The sequence below is a fragment of the Pelodiscus sinensis genome, unplaced genomic scaffold (genome assembly GCF_049634645.1).
Source record: "Pelodiscus sinensis isolate JC-2024 unplaced genomic scaffold, ASM4963464v1 ctg39, whole genome shotgun sequence".
Taxonomy (NCBI): Eukaryota; Metazoa; Chordata; order Testudines; family Trionychidae; genus Pelodiscus; species Pelodiscus sinensis.
In genome coordinates this window covers 949,733-965,670 of record NW_027466048.1, presented here as the reverse complement: position 1 = coordinate 965,670, position 15,938 = coordinate 949,733, and the positions used below count along the sequence as shown (strand labels likewise).

The following is a 15,938-nucleotide window of genomic DNA, read 5'->3' as shown; positions in this document are numbered from 1 at the left end:
TCTGCTTTGAATTTTATGGGTCTTCTTCTACTGAAGGAAAATCTTTGGCTAGGGCGTGCAACCCTGTCTTGGTCCAGGGTTGGTAAACCCGCATACACCCTCCTTGTGGGGCTGGGACTTCCCGTAAAGGGTAAGCTTGGGCTGAGCTACTAACCACCCTCTCTGCGCTCGACTCTGCGCTCGACTCTGATTGTAGTTCTTTTGCTCGCTCGAGGGCATTAGCGTTTCTCTTAGGTCCCCTCGCTCCCTTCCCATCAATGACTGCTCGGTCCTCTGGAGCTCCCTGGGGCTCAGGAGCTGAAGCTGGGGCTGGATATGGTGGGGGATTCCACACAGGGCACAGGACATCCTTCATGTCATCCTATGAATCAGGGTTTGGGAGACAAGGATACAAGTGCCCAATAGGTGGTGCACTAGGCTTAGTTATTTCTGCTTTTGGTAGAGTACCAGCCTCTTTCAGCAGTTCAATTGCTGTTTGAAGTTTTTCCTGAGAATCTTTAAGGCTTTTTAACTGAGATTCTTTCTGTCTCTTAAAAGTTTCTTCATACCATGGTAGATAGGCAGACCATTGCCGATCGGGAGTTTTTGCTCCATGCCCCTCAAGAGCCTCCCGTAAATTTAGAATTTTAGTTGCATCAAAAGTCCCTTTCAATGGGAACTGTAATTTAGGATCACTTTGGGTATACAAATTCCCCTTATCTAAAAACTTGCAAGTATTTTCCCATACTGAGTATACATGAAGAAAGCTGGACTGCCCTTAGTAGGCACTGGAATTCCTGTAGACTGACCTACCCCCATTTCCTGCGTGCGCTTTGAAAAATTCTGGAAGACACTGAACCGAGAGTCCGCCTGCTCACACTGATCCTCCCCCTTTGGTTGTGAGATGCTGGAACAAAATCCACCCACTCACGGGGGTTTCGGGCACCTGCCCCAGCCCAACAGAACACCACATCCTGGCGCTTAGAGACAGCCTGACGGAATGGGGAAGTACTATGGCCTGGGGTTAGCCTTAAAGGTTAGTATTACATCCACAAATAACAGAGAGAGTCAACAAAGCTTTCCCACAGTTCCATGTGCCAAGAGAGAGTAATGGCACCACACCAGCTTTTTAGCATCGCAACACAGAGGGTCCAGCTTATGGCTGCCTCACTAAAGACACCGATGTGCCCTTTTGGAACTGTGACACATAAGACAGGCCTAATAGACAAAGACAGACACAGATAGACAAAATGTTAGCTGCTCCACAAAATTGGATTCCGTAGCTCCCCTAACCCCGACAGCCGGCCATCACTCCAAATCCCAAGCCCTCACCAGGAGATTTCGCAACAGGTAACCCCTTGCTTTCTATTGAGCGCTCTGAGAGGCTTGGAAGTAGAGTGCCGGTCCGTCCATATGGGCAAGTGATGCGTTAGGAATCTTGGTGGAACCTCCAAATTGTGGAAGCAAAAACACTCCTCTCTGGTTAGGCAACTAACAAACAGCTTTATTGATCAATAAGGCACAGCGTGAGCCAAACGTGGGCCCAGCAGAGCCAGGCCCAGTAAGGCTGCTAATACAATCAATCCTAGTATCTTTACACCCTTAACCAAACAAGTCTGACGTCAGGGCATCCAATTACAGAAATCATCAATTAAACTATGAAGAGCGAAGCCTTATCAGCAAGATAGAGGGCAGGTGTTAGGGAGTAAGGATCTTCTCCCAACCAGCTCAATTAACACATTCCAATAGCCCATCCTGTAGGCCTCTCACACAGGGTGACAAAGTTCAGTCTGGTCTCCGTGCTAAAGCACAAAAGCTGAACTGGTTTCTGTTATACAAGATGGCTTCTAGCTAAATATGAAATGAAGTGGAAGGGTTGCAGGGACAGGAACCACCAGGTCACCCTCGCATTCTTGTCCTTGTTTCGGTGCATTCACTGTAGAGGTGCATGATCGGTGACCAAGGTAAACTTCCGCCCAAGGAGGTAGACGCGAAGGCTTTCAATGGCCCACTTTACTGCGAGACATTCCCTTTCAACTATGGCATAGTTTTGTTCCCTGGGCAGAAGCTTCCTGCTGAGGTACAGGACTGGGTGCTCCTGTTCCCCAACTATTTGAGACAATACAACCCCCAGTCCTGCTGCCGAGGCATCAGTCTGCAGGATAAACTCCTTAAAATCAGGGGCTATGAGAACTGGATCGCCACAGAGGGCATTCTTGAGATCCTTAAAAGCTTCTTCCGTCTCTGTGGTCTACTTTACAATGTCAGGACCACGAGCTCTAGTCACATTGGTCAGAGGGCAGGCCCTGGAGGCAAAGTTCGGGATGAATCTGCGGTAATATCCAACCAACCCTAAGAATGCCCTGACCTGCTTCTTTCGGGTTGGTCGGGGCCAATTTGTATTGCGTCCACTTTGTTGAACTGGGGCCTCACTACCCCCCTTCCCACAATATACCCAAATACTTGGCCTTGGCCAGCCCAATTGTACACTTTGCGGGGTTCACCGTAAGTCCTGCTCTTCTTAACGTCTCCAATACTGCCTCTGCATTTTCAAGGTGTGTGTCCCAGTCAGGACTGTGGACAACGTCGTCCAAATAGGCAGCCGTGTATTTGGCATGTGGCCTCAACAGCTTATCCATGAGCCTTTGAAACGTTGCAGGAACCCCATGCAAACCAAAAGGGAGAACCGTGTATTGAAAGAGACCCTCCGGAGTCTTTTCTTTGGCCCCTGGTGCTAGGGGGATCTGCCAGTAGCCCTTGGTCAAATCAAGGGTGGATATAAATCGGGCCTTGCCCAGTTGGTCAATGAGTTCATCCACCTATGGCATGGGATAGGCATCGAACTGAGATACTTCGTTTAACTTCTGAAAGCCATTGCAAAAGCGAAGGCTTCCATCTGGCTTGGGTACCATCACAATAGGGCTAGACCACTGGCTATGTGACTCTTCAATGACTCCGAGCTTCAGCATTTTCTCAACTTCAGCTTGGACCTCTTTTCGTTTTGCCTTGGGTATGGTGTAATGTGCACCTTCACCCCGCAGTCTGCAATGATGTCATGGTAAACCTCCGTAGTTCTCCCAGGTTCTGTCAAAAACACATCCTGATTCTGCTCAATCATGTCGACTACTCTGGCCTGTTGGTCCGGGGTCAGCTCGGGAGATATTCCCACTTGCCTTTGTGGGTTTTCCCCTTGGGGTGGTGGCCCCAGTGCAACCAAGGCCACTTCTCTGTCTTGCCAAGGTTTCAGCATGTTGACATGATATATTTGCTCAGCTTTACCTCTCCCACTGCTTCTATTACTTCATACGGCCCCGGCCACTGGGCTAGGAGCTTACTCTCCGCTGTCGGTACTAGCACCATCACTTGGTCTCCCACCTGGAACTTCCAGGTTGTTCGCCAGTTGTAATAGGCCTGTTGGGCTATTCATGGAAGGCTGGGAGGAAGCTATCCTCCTCTACCCAGTCCCGTGGCAGCAGGTCACTAAACCTGGGGAAGTCTCGGACCACCGGATAGGGGAGCCTCGGGACCACCCCCACAGTTACCTCTGCGACCTGCTCTTGTACTTCTATTTCCACAGGGATGGTGGGGTAATAATTAGTATCCCCGTGTACACAAGATATCCCAGTGCATTTGGCTCGGGTCAGCTGGTCCTCCCCCACTACCTTCCCCAAGACCAACGTAACTGCACTCCCGGAATCTACTAAGGTGGTGGTTTCCACCCCATTCATTTTCATGGGCTGGGTATATTGATGGGGGCCCACTGCCACCCCTGCAAGGTTGACTAGGACACTAACGTCTTGTAGGTTCCCCAGGTCACATTGCATAGGCTCTTCTACGTTAGGGCATATTGCAGTTCAGTGCCCTATCTCCCCACAGGCATAACACCTATAACCTGGGCGGGACGGCCCCCTTCACTTTGGGCTGTTGGGTCTTGATCCCTTGCCCTCTCCAGTCCAGCCCCCAAGGTCTTTTGCCCACTCCTGTCGCTCTTCTGCCTCCTTTCTTCCTGTCTGGACTCGGTCAGAAACTTCAGGGGCACGGGTCCTCGAAGTGAAGGTGGACCTTCTGCTACACTGCACCTCGACCCGGGGGCTGCAGGAAAGTCCCTTAGCAGTCAATCGTCTCTCGACAAGAGCCACTAGTTCATCAAATGTTGTGGGGTCATTCTGGCTCACCCACTCCCGTAGGTCTGGGGGTAAGCCCCGCATGTACCTGTCAAGGACGATCACCTTGATAATCTTTTCGGGGTTGTGGATGTTGGGCTGCAGCCACTTCCGGGCCAGATGGACCAGGTCAAATGACTGAGTTTTGGGGCCTTGGTCGTCTCGATAGCTCCATTCGTAAAATCTCTGGGCTCTCACTGTGGCTGCATCCCCTGCCCATGCCAGGATCTCAGCTTTTAGCTGGGGGTAGTTGGAGGCGGCCTCCTCTGCCATCTCGAGGTACGCCTTCTGGGCTTCCCCGCTGGCCCACTGAGCTAAAGGCCAGGCCTCCCGCAAAGCTGCCCTTTCGAAGGCCAACAGATAGGCCTCAACATCACCATCTTTCATCACTTTTCATAAGTAGAAATTAGCCCGTAAGGGTCGGGCCCCATCTTGATCACGTACCTGGACCGTCAGGGCTTTCAGCTGGCTCACCACCTCCTGCAGGGTGGCCCTGTCCTGGGCCACCTGGCTCATCAACAACTGGTTGGTTTCTTGTTGGAGCCGCACCGACTCCTGCTTGACGGCTGCTTGCACCCGAGTAGCCTCTTGTTTGGCAGCCGTGGTCTGCCCCAGTGCTTTTACCAGGTCCTCCATAGGTGCTTCTCCTTCGCGAGGGGCCACTTGGCCAGATTTAGGATTGCTGTGAGGCCTCACAGCCGTAGATCCCACCCCTGATACCACATGTGGCAAGGGCCCCTTTGGGTAGGCCTCCTCCTCCTCCTAGCCCCAGGGGTTGGGGTTTTGCAGCCGGTCTCAAAGGTAGGAAGCCCAGCTAGGGCCCTCAGGCTCCCTCCCTGGCTGTGTTTACCTAGTGCTGATCCCAACTGTTCTCTCCAGTTTCTCCCTTTCTGTCTCTCTACCACCTTCCTTTCATCCTCTCTCATGCACGCACCCCCCCAGCCTCCAGCCGCCGAGGCTTTTAAAAGCCTTAGTTTGCCTGAGCCAGCTCCCTCCCAGCTGCATCTAATTGGGCTGCAGTTCTCTGCTTCTTCTCACAGGGGTTTTCACCCTTTTGGGCTGCCTTGTCCCCTCTCTGCAGCAGCCCCCTGGCCTGACCCTGTCACAAACCCAATAACGTCACACCGGGTCAGAGGGTTTTTGCAGGAGGGAGCAGCCCTGGTCCACCCACCCTGGCTCCTGAGCAGCCCAGGCTCCCAGCTGGCACCAAGCAGACCCCACACCCATTGCATGGCATGGAGAGCCTGGTGGGCCCAGCCTGGCCCTGAAGTCATGTGACTACCATGACACTCCCCCCACACGGCTGGGTCAGAAAGGCAGTCCTGGTGCATCATGGGAGATGTAGTCCGAAGGACCCAAGTCCCTGGGCATGGGGGCACGGGGCAGGTGCACTGAATGTGGATCTGGCTTGTGGTGAAAGGTTTCCACTCAGTCTCCGATCCCAGAGGCTGCGGTTTGGGCCCCGCTGGTCCCCAGCCGTTTGCAGGGGCCGGGTCTCTCTGGGAGGGCTGGGGCCGCCCCCGGCCGGTTGGGAGCTAGGAGGAGACAAATCTCAGGCACAGTCTGGATTCCCGCGCGGGGGACGATTTAACGAGCCGGAGCTCGCCCGGGGGGGGGTGAATCCCTCAGCCGCTGCAGGACCGGCCCCGCGTCTCCACAGGCGTCTGGGGAACGTCCCTGCAAACCCGCAGCCCGGCCCTGGCGCAGGGGCTGAGGGAGGATTTCACACGGGGCCAGTGCAGCCGTGGCCATGGAGCCATTGCCGCCTCTCGCGAACTAGCCCCTGGGACTCACTGCCACAGCCTGGCCTCCCGGGCTGCTACGACCCACGTGGGCCTGACAGGCCCCAGCAGGAGGAGGGGCCCATGCAAGCCCCCCACAGCGCTGGAGCCAGATCTGCTGGCCCTACAGGCCTGGCCTGAGGCAGCTCCCGGTGTCTCCATCTCCCGCAGGGCAACATCATGGATGAAATCTCTCTCTCGGCTTACGTCACTGCAGCGCTCCTGGAGCTGGGGCAGCCGCTCACGGTGAGGCCAAGCCCTGCCTTCCTGCCGGGGCTGGGACCAGGGCACTGGGGGCGCTCAGGGCGAGGATATGGGGGTGTCAGGGCGATGTTCGGGGTACTGGAGATGGGAGGAGGTGTTGGGGGAGGGGGTGCTGGCAGTCTGTTGAGTTGGTACCAAGGTCTGGGGCAGGGTGATGTGGGGTGTTGGGCTGGGGTAGGGCAGGATGATTTGGCAGGTGGGGAGGGGCTGAGCTGGTTTGGTGTCTAGAGCTCAGTGGGGGAACCTGGGTGAGGCTTGTGGGGGTGCTGGGTGCAGGTGACGGGGGCAGGGACGGGCTGGGACAGGTGAGAACTGGCTGGCAGGTGGAGCGCTGTGAGGGTCCATGGGCTGGGAGCTGGGGAACACGCCCAGGCGTGGGGCGTTTCCCCTGGGCAGCTCAGCCTGACGGGGCGTCTGTTGGGTGTCTCCCCTGTCCCAGGACCCCACGGTGACCAGGGTCCTCCAGTGCCTCCAGGAGTCCTCGCGCACCAGTGACCTCTACACGCGGGCGCTACTGGCCTACGCCTTCGGGCTGGCGGGGCGCACGGAGCTGCGGGACGCCCTTCTGCAGAGCCTGGCCCAGCACAGCGTCAGCGCCGGTACCGCAGCGCCTCGCTCCAGTGCCCTCCCCCCGGCGACCTCCAGACACAGGGCAGGGCTGCCCCCCACGGCCCTGCCCACCCACTGCCCCCTGCCCTGGTGATGGCTCTTCCCTCGGCCCTTCAGCTGGGCCCTGCTCCCCTCCTGCCCCCTGCCCGAGGACCCCACACTCCGGCGCCCAGTGTCCCCCTCTACCAGAGGTGATCCCGAGCACAAGCAGGCTGGGCGATTGCATCCCATGGGGTCTCCACTTTGATCTTCCCCCACCAGCCGCTCATCTAATGAATGTGGCCTGTTCCCTGGGGGTGGGGCTGGGATGGATTTTGGGTTGTGGATAGAATACAGCGAATATTTCTAATGGGCTGGGGGGGGGGATATACCTGCTTAGGGCCCCTGTGGGCCAGCAGCACCTCTGCCCCTGTGAGGCTGCACCTCAGAATTGGGGTCCGGGCAGTCGGTGAACCCCGGGGCCTGGCTTTAGTCTAGGGAACAGCGGCTCCAGGGTTTTGAGCCGGAGACCCTAACAATGACCAGCCCAGTGGCCTCCTGTTCTCCCTGTGTAGCCCTCCAGTGCCCTGGGAACCAGCTGCTGTGTCCTGCCCCAGAGGTGGCTGCATTCGGTGGGGGGCAGGAATCCCTCTGGCCAGGGAAGACCCACGGTCCCTTTGCCAAGCAAACAGGTGACCTGCTGTGTTGTAACTGCAGCCGTGGGCTGCCCTTCCCTCGGCCCCTCTCCTAGGGGGACAGCTCCACTGGCGGAGGCAGGTGAAGGGCCTGCCCAGCCCCGAGTCCCACCGGAACCATATGGTGGAGGTGGAGCTGACGGCTTACGTGCTGCTGGCCCATCTCTCCCTGCCCAACGTGTCTGCTGCCGACTTGGCGACCGCCTCCCAGATCGCCCGCTGGCTCAGCAAGCAGGAGAATCTCTACAAGGACTCTGTCAGCATCACAGGAAATCCCGATCCTGCTGCAGAGAGTTGGAGGCGGGGTCCTGTTGTCCCCTCGGTGACTCTTCTGCCCCAGAACACGGTGGTGGCCCTGCAGGCCCTGGCCAGATACGCAGCCCTGACGTACAGCGCGAGCGGGACGGTGTCGGTGACCGTGAGCTCCCCGGCCGGGGCCCGGCAGCAATTCCACCTGGAGAACGCCAACCGGCTGGAGCTGCAGCGAGCGGCCCTGCAGGAGATCCCCGGGCAGTACACGGTGCAGGCCAGCGGCAGCGGCTGTGTCTTCGTGCAGGTGAGGGCAGGAGCCCCTGGGGCCCGGCGGTGAGTGGCTGTGCCCTGGGACTGCCCCACGGCTGGGCCCCACGGTGCCAGGCTCCGCCCCAACCCTCTCACTTTTCTCCCAGATGATTCTGCGCTACAACGTGCCGCCCCCCAAGAGCTCCGCCACTTTTGAGCTGCGGGTGGAGACAGAGCCGAAGGAGTGCAGCGAGGGCGCCGCATCCCGCTTCAGCCTGGCCCTGCACGCCCGGTACCAGCCCGGCCCCCCACCCGCTGGGTCCGACTCCGGGGCAAGGACAGGCCCAGGCAGCGGGGAAGTGGCTGGGCAGAGCTGTCTGTCACACTCACAGGGCACCCAGCGGTCCCAGGGGTAACCCCCTTCCGTGGGGATCCGCTCTCCCCTGGGGGCTGAGCCCCTCCACCGTCCCCCCACCTCTCTGAGCTCCAGCCCGCCTGGCTCTGCCGTGGGCCCCTCAGGGGGTCCCCTCGCTCCGGGCCCCGGGGCCTGCACTCCCAGGGGGACGGCGCAGCCCTGTTCTCTAGTCCGCAGCGACTCAGCCAGCGTGAAACAGGAGGTTTATTGAGCATTGAACCCAGCACAGGAACTCTCAGGCCTGTGGGCCTGGCCCCCTCCGCCAGCACGTCTGAGTCTGCCCTGCAGCCTGGGGGCCTCTGCCTGAGCCCTCTGCCCCGTCCAGCAGCCCCCGTATTCCAGCCAAGCCGCCGAGATCCCTCCCCAGCAGCTCCCCCCGCCCTCCCGCCTGCCTTCTGTCCCTGTAACCAGGGTCGCCTGGGCCCCTCTCTGCTCCCCTCGCCCCTCCTCCGCTCCCCGACTGGAACCAGCCGGGCAGGTCACTGGGTCCTCTCTCTGCCGCCCATTGGCCTCCCGCTGGCCCCAACCGGCCGTGTGGCCCGAGCTGGGTCTGCAGGTCCCTGGTCACGGGACTCCACCCTCCAGCCACTGGCCAGGGTCCTGAATCCCCTCTCCCCTCGTAACACCAATAACCCAGGGACACCGAGAGTTACTCCTCCTGGAGCAAACCCTTTGAACCCCAAATCCCCCCGAGCACATCGTCCTACTGCAGGGCTGGGGGGGGCTGGGGGAGCCATTCACCCCCAGGGCTCGGAGCCCCTTGAAATCTTAGAATCAGAGGGTTGGAAGAGGCCTCAGGGGGTCGTTGAGTCCAGCCCCCTGCCCAAAGCAGGACCAATGCGCCAGGCAGTGACGGGCAGGTCCTGGGGCTGAACTGGAGCAGTCGGCTCCCAAGCAGCTCCTGGGGCCGCTGCCCCTTGCTCAGGCTGGCTGGGACACGGGGGGTTCACAGTCCAGGGCAGGCAGAGGGCCTGAGACGCCTGCAGGGCTGAGAAGATGTGAGGCCTCCCCTACCCCTCCACCCCCCCCCCCCCCCACGCAGGGTCTGTACCCAGGGCTGCCCCGGCCTCAGCCCCTGGCTCCTCTTGCAGGTACAGGGGGGAGCGCTCAGCCACCAACATGGTCATCGTCGAGGCCAAGCTGCCGTCCGGCTACGTCCCCGCCAAGAGCTCCCTGGGGCAGGTGAGTGTCGCTGGGAGGAGGCCGGGTCGGGCCGGTCACACAGTCCGAATCCAGGGGCTGGTCCGTGGGGAGAGCCCAGCCCCCCAGGAGAACACAGATTGCAGCTCTGACCCCCACAGAGCTGCCCCTACAGAGCCCTGCCCCCCGCAGCACAGCGCCCCCTAACACAGCCATGAGGCGCTGCACAGCCCTGGGTCTCCCATCCCGTCACTGAGCAGCTCCTGCCCGTGACTAGCTCCCCTCCAACAGAGCGCCCCTGTCTAGACTTTCCCCTTCCTACTGCAGCCCCCCAGTGCCAGGTGGGACTGACTTCGGGGGAGGCAGCCAGGCCCCTGGGCCATGGGGGGTGTTTGGGGCCCCATGTCCCACCCCCAGCCAGGCAGTGAATCCGGTCCCAGCCCCTCCGTGCGAGGCTCAGCCGTTCCCTCCCCCCGCTCCTAGCTGGAGAAGCAGCCCTTGGTGAAGAGGCTGGAGGTGCAGAAGGACCAGGTGACCATCTACCTGGACCAGGTGAGCGCGGGCGGCTCAGGGCTCTGGGGCTGGTGCCAATGGGGAGGTGTCACGGCTCACAGGTCACACTTGGCCCCTCGGCGCCTGGGTGGACTCCCACTCTCCAGTGCGGCAGCCCCGTCTCGGGGAGCCCCCCCCCAGCAGCAGTGAGACAGCCCTTCCTCGGGGGGCCACTCCAGTGCAGGGACCCTCTCTTGGGGGCCCACTCTCACCTGGGGGTCCGCCCCTCCACCTCCAGGACAGCGCCTCTCGGGGCCTCCAGCCGCCTGCCTCCGCCGTGAGCCCTTCCGGGGTCCCCTCCCTCTGGACCCCCAGGGCCTCCGCCCCCAGAAGGAACAGCGCCCCCCTGTTCTCCTGACCAGAGCTATCAGCCCGCACAAAGCAGAAGGGTTTACTGAGCTTTGAACAGCAACGGGTCTCTCAGGCCTGTAGCCCTGGGCCCTCAGCCCCACTCAGCCTCCCCCTGCAGCCAGCTGGGCTCTGCCTGCCCTGCTCTCAGTCCCCCAAAACACCCCTCCCCCCCAAGCTCCCAGCAGAGCCTCCAACACCCCCAGCAACAGCCCCTCCCCCGGCCATTGTCTTCTCCCCAGGCAAGAGGGTCGCCTGGACCCGTCTCTTCTCCCCTCCTCTCCTCCGTCCACTGTTCTCCCCTCGCTGGGGCCAGCTGGGCTGGTTGCCGGGGTCCCTCTCTGCAGCCCCTTGTCTGTCTCTGGCCAGAGCCGGCCGTGTCCTCCAAGCAGGGTCGGGGTCACCAGGGTCCCAGACCCCCCCGGCCCCAACTCTGGGCTGTTTTCTGTAACAACAAACTCCCCCCGCCCCTTGTCACATTCAACCAGTAACTGCTGGGCACTGAGTGTCCCCCTGTACGTAACACCCCCCTTTGAACTCCCGGAGCTCCCCACTTCCTCACAGGAGGAGGTGTCCTGTGCGGGCCCCATCCCCGTTACTACTGCTCTGGGGGGCTGTGCCACACTCAGTGTGTGGGGGGCGGGCACTGAACTCTTCCCCCTCCCCAGTTGCATGAAGGACAGGGAGCTGGGACCAGCCTCGGCCAAACCCCAGGGAGGGGCGTGAAGGGGGCTGTGGGGAGCTGGGGGAGGCTGGAGCCAGGCCCTGAGTGTGATGAAAGGGGTTCACACGTTGCAGGGGTAGAACGGGGATTCGGGGGCGGATTTTCTCACTGCTCCAGGCCAGGGGCAGAGGGAAGCTGGCCTGGCCGGGCTGGGCCACCCACAGGGAGGGGTCCGAACTGTCAGTGCAGACGCTCAGCCCGGGCGTTCGCTCTGTCGCTCTCTCGGTAGCTGACGAAGGAGGCGGCGAATTTCACCTTCTCCCTGGAGCAGGATTTCCCTGTGAAGAATCTCAGAGCGGCCCCCGTCAGGCTGTACGATTACTACGAGCCGGGTGAGTCCCGCCTGGGGCCTGCCATGGACCCCGCTCCCTTGGGCATCATGGCACAGTCAGGCTACGTCTACGCTGGCGGCTTCTTGTGCAAGAACACGTCCACACTGCCATGTGCTGTTGCACGAGAGCATCCATGGCAGTGTGGACGCTCTCTTGCACAGCAAAGCTCTGGTGGCCATTTTAGCCATAGGGCTTCCTTATGCAAGAAACCCCTGCCTCGTGTCCACACTGCCCTCTTGCACAAGAGAGCTTACACTTGTTAGAACAGAGCGTAGCTCTTGTGCAAGAAACCCTCTCTTCCCAAGCTTTGCTGTAAATCTTCTTGTGCGAGAGCGGGCGGGCAGGGTGGATGCTCTGTGAAATGGCTGTTCCTGCACAAGAATCTGCCAATGTAGACATAGCCTCGGGGTCCTGCGTGGGCCCCACCCCCATTACACTCAGTCGGGGGAGGGGGTCACTGAACTCTCCCCGGTCCCAAGGGTCCCAGTTCCATGAATTCCACTCGGGTCGGAGCCTTCCCAGGTTCAATCTGTGGGGCCGGCTCATGGGGAGGAGCCCAGGAGCTGAGTGTTCAACGGGCCAGTGGGGACGCTGAAGCTGGTGTAACTGGGGCTGTCCCAGCAGGAGCAGGAGGAATTTTTGTCCAATTAGCCCCGCCCCGTTTTACCTGCAGCCAATGCCAGGCCTGGAGGGAGAATAAAAGGAGGGAACCTGGCTCAGTTCCGGGCTGACCAGCAAAGGGGCAGGAGCTGGTTCTGTTGTCTACAGGACCTGAGCCAGGGCTGTTGGCTGAGTCGGCCACAGGACTCCAATCCTCTACCCCAAATGCCCAGGGGCCAAGAGGGAGAATCAGAAGGGCCCACCCTTCCACTCCTCCGAGGGGGGGAAGTTGGATTCTTGGGGTCACGCCCCACAGCGAAGGAGCAGACTTTGCTAAGTGGCCGGAATTCCTACATCCTGGGCCCCCAGCTAACACCGGGATCTCAGCACCTGGGAACCCCGCTGCCTGGGAGACCCAGTTCCAGGCCCCCACACATTTGCTCCTCCCCCAGCTCCTCAGATGCCCCCAGAACACCATGGGCTGGGCCGGGCCGGCAGGGCGGGTTCCCTGAGTGTGCTGAGGGGTAACTCATGGAGCCCGTCTGACTGGGGGGGGCAGGGCTTGGGGAGAGCGCTCAGCCCCACTCAGACACCTGGGCCACCTCGCACTCCCTCTGGGGCTCAGACCCTGCCTGGGCGGGAGTGGGGGGAGGGGCTCTCTCCTCATCCCTCCCCCCCTTGCCTTGCAGGGGAGCACACAGAGGCTGAGTACAGCGCCCCCTGCGGCTCAGGTAGGTGTGATGCACCCACCCATCTCCAGTCCCTACACCTGTCCGGGGGGCAAGGCCGTGGGGGGGAGAGGTCTGTGTCGGGGGAGAAGGGAGCATGGGACCCACGAGGGGGAGGGATACCTTGGGGGAAGGGTCTATGTGGGGCACAAGGGACTCTGTCTGTGGTCTGGGGGTGACTGGGAGGGGGGAGTTTTTGGGGGTTGGGAGAGTTCTGGGGGCCATGTGGAGAGGTGTCCATCGGGCGGGGGAGGGGTTTGATCCTCTCTCAGGGGGTGTTTGTTTATTTAAAGCCCCTGATGCCGAGACGTTGGGAATTTCCCGCTGAAGCCCCAGCCCAGCAGCCCCCCGCGCCCGTCCTGAGAGCCGCCCTGGCAGCCGGACACCCCAGGATCTTCTCGGCTGCTGCTGTTCCCCCTTTGCACCTTCTTCAGCCAACGCCTCCCTGGTTGCTCTGGAAACATCCCCCTGCTCCCCCCTCCCACCCCCAGACCAGCCGCGGGGTCCCAGCTGTCCGTCACCCGTGGGAACCAGGGGCTGCCGTGGGGACCCCGGGGGTTTGCCGTGTGTCCTGCTGAGACCCTAACACAAGATCCAACCCCCGCCTGTGTGTGAGGCTGCTCTTGCTTTGTGCTGCTCGGCTGCTGCTCCTCGCACGGCTCCTCCGCAGCCTGAGAGCAGCCGCTCCTGGGCCTGCGGCTCTGCCCCCTTCCTGCCCTGCGCTCACTGGGGCGGGGTTTGGCTTGGACCCCGCGACAGCCCCCAGGCCCCGCCCCAGTGGTCGGCACTTGCTGTGCTGCGGGGGAGGGTCCATTAGCTCAGTCCAGTCGAGTAGGGACCGAGTGACGCTGAGTCAGACCATTGAGCCCCCCCCAACACGGGGCGGGGGTGCGGTTACAGGCACCTGCTGCCCTGGGGTGGGGCCGGAGCTTTCCCCAGATCCAGGGACTGAAAGATTCAACCTCACACGCTCATTGCCAGTGGGCGGGGGCGGCACAAATACCCCAGCGGGCTGCACGGGCCGGGGTGGGGGCAGGAGAACCGGGCACCAGCCTCTGGGGAACAGGACGTGCCCCCAGCCCCCTCCGCTCACAGATAAGTGTCCTGTGCACAGGGCGGGGGCAGCCACGTGTCTCTATCTCCTTGTCTGGCCTGGCAGCTGGGTCCTAACCTCACTCTACCAGAGCGGGTGGCATTTAATTCCTGATACTGGTGGGGATGTTTGGGGGGGGGGGGGAGGGGCTAGTAGAAGCCCCCCCCCCCCCGGCTATTTAACCCTTCCCATGATCAGACAGTCTTGCCGTCTTTGCTCTGGGCTGCTCCCACCTCCACTGTGCAGTGGGGCTTTGATCCGCCCCAGGTCGCAGAATCCATCCTATTTGGTCCATCCCATCCCAGTGGCTGACACACAAGCCCCTGGCTTCCCGCCTCCTCGGCTGCAGACCCCAACACATCTCCAGTGGCGGCACAGAGCCCCTTGGGACTCCCAGAGTGTCTGCAGCCTGGGGGGGGGGGGCACAGGGTCCCTGGCCCAGACTTCTCATGGTTTGCCAACCCGTTTGCCCTCCAGCCGCGGGGGAAGGTGGCTGCTTAGCTCATCTCTGCTGTGCTTGAACAGGCCTTGCTTCTGCCCGTTGCGCTGCGGCGAGCGTGCACTGCATGCCTGATTTCCAGCTTCTTCCCCTTAGCAGTGCCCATCAGGCCAGCCGGGGAGCCCCCGGAGTGGCACCGCTATGGCTGCACACATCCTCTGCTGCCCCCCCACCCCCTTTGTTCTTGCTGGACATCGGGGGGGGGGGGGCGGGACTGGAGCTAGGCAACATCTCAGAGAACAGTTACAAGGAAAGTAACCGTTGTTTCTTCGAGTACTTGCTTATGGCCATTCCACGCCCAAACCGCACCCCGAGGCAGGGTGGGAATGCTCAGTGCCCTACCAGCAGCCCCACCCTGCCTAGCCTAGTGCAGAATTATGTAATGGTTGGTGACTATGGCCACCTTACAAATGTTTGATTGACACCTGTGCCAGGAACGCCCTGGAGGGGGCTAGGGCTCTGGGGGAGTGGGCTGAGAGGCAGGACTGATTTCCCCTTTGGGTCATAGCACGCCTTGCTACGTGCCATGATCCAAGAGGACAGACATTGAGCTGACAGCAGGAGGCCCTTCCTTCTGTGTGCTATGGAGACAGCTGAGTGGATCTACAACCTTGTCTCGCCCTCACTAAGTAAAAGGCAAGCGCCCTTCTAACATCGAGGGTGTGGAGTGCTCACTCGCTCGCTCTCATCTGCATGCAGCTTCGAATAGAAAACCCGCAGAAAAATCGTCCGAGCCATGCAATAGGGCCAGTTCCTTAGGCAGAAAGGCAGCGTGTGGACACAGTCACCTCGTCCAGAGAGAAGACCGTATGTCGCGGCTCTGAAGAGGGTTTGCTACTCAGACCCCCTCCTAGCTGAGGTGATAGTCACTAGAAAGGCCACCGTCCAGGGCTGGTGGGAGAGGCTCAACTGGGGCTTGCATGAGGCGCTGGATCACAGGCTGCATTCCTGGGGGTAGAGTCTATCCCAGCCCCTTCAGAAAACACTTGACAATGGTGTGGCCTAGGTGCGCACACAGCAGGTGAAGACGGAGCTCCCCCCCCCCTTCCCCCAGTGAAAGGCCGCGATGGCCGCTGCGTGTACCCTTACGGATGAGGTGGATAAGCCCTGTTGCTGGAGGCTGAGGTCATCTAAAATCAGAGGGATGGGGGCTCTCACTCCCCCCCCTTTACAACCCAAGCTGAAAACATCGTCCATTTGGTCCAATAGGTCACCCTAGTAGAGGGCTTCCAACTTTCCACCAGCAGCCACCTCGCTAGGTCTGAGCAGAGGCGCTCTCCTCCACAAAGCCATAGCCCCTTGAGGCCGAGGGACAGGGACTGTAGGGTCGAGTGGCCCAGAGGGCCCCGGTTGAGCTCCTGGGACAAGCACAGGGGCAATGAGGCCCTCCACCGACAGGGACACAGTGTGGTGCACCAAAGCCGGCAGGGCCACGTGGAGGCGGAGAATCAATGCTGCTTTGTACCTCTTGGCCCTCAGGAGCATCCCGTGAACCGGGGGGGAGGGAGGGAAAACATGGAGGGGGCCTGCAGGCCA

At 60.8% G+C, this 15,938-nt stretch overlaps 1 protein-coding gene across 2 annotated transcripts in view; it reads left to right on the top strand.

Annotated features, from left to right (window-relative positions):
• Positions 1 to 14,712, top strand: part of LOC112545886 (alpha-2-macroglobulin-like protein 1) — an 87,249-nt gene extending 72,537 nt beyond the window's left edge. The window contains exons 27-35 of one of the 2 annotated variants that reach the window (XM_075918657.1): positions 6,095 to 6,169; positions 6,627 to 6,786; positions 7,527 to 8,026; positions 8,139 to 8,263; positions 9,478 to 9,568; positions 10,010 to 10,078; positions 11,380 to 11,482; positions 12,772 to 12,813; positions 13,104 to 14,712. In XM_075918657.1, coding sequence (XP_075774772.1) covers positions 6,095 to 6,169; positions 6,627 to 6,786; positions 7,527 to 8,026; positions 8,139 to 8,263; positions 9,478 to 9,568; positions 10,010 to 10,078; positions 11,380 to 11,482; positions 12,772 to 12,813; positions 13,104 to 13,138 — 1,200 coding nt within the window. In that variant the 3' untranslated portion in view covers positions 13,139 to 14,712. The remainder of the gene's footprint in view (positions 1 to 6,094; positions 6,170 to 6,626; positions 6,787 to 7,526; positions 8,027 to 8,138; positions 8,264 to 9,477; positions 9,569 to 10,009; positions 10,079 to 11,379; positions 11,483 to 12,771; positions 12,814 to 13,103) is intronic. The other variant, XM_075918658.1, reaches the window with a different exon arrangement.
• Positions 14,713 to 15,938: the final 1,226 nt, after the last annotated feature.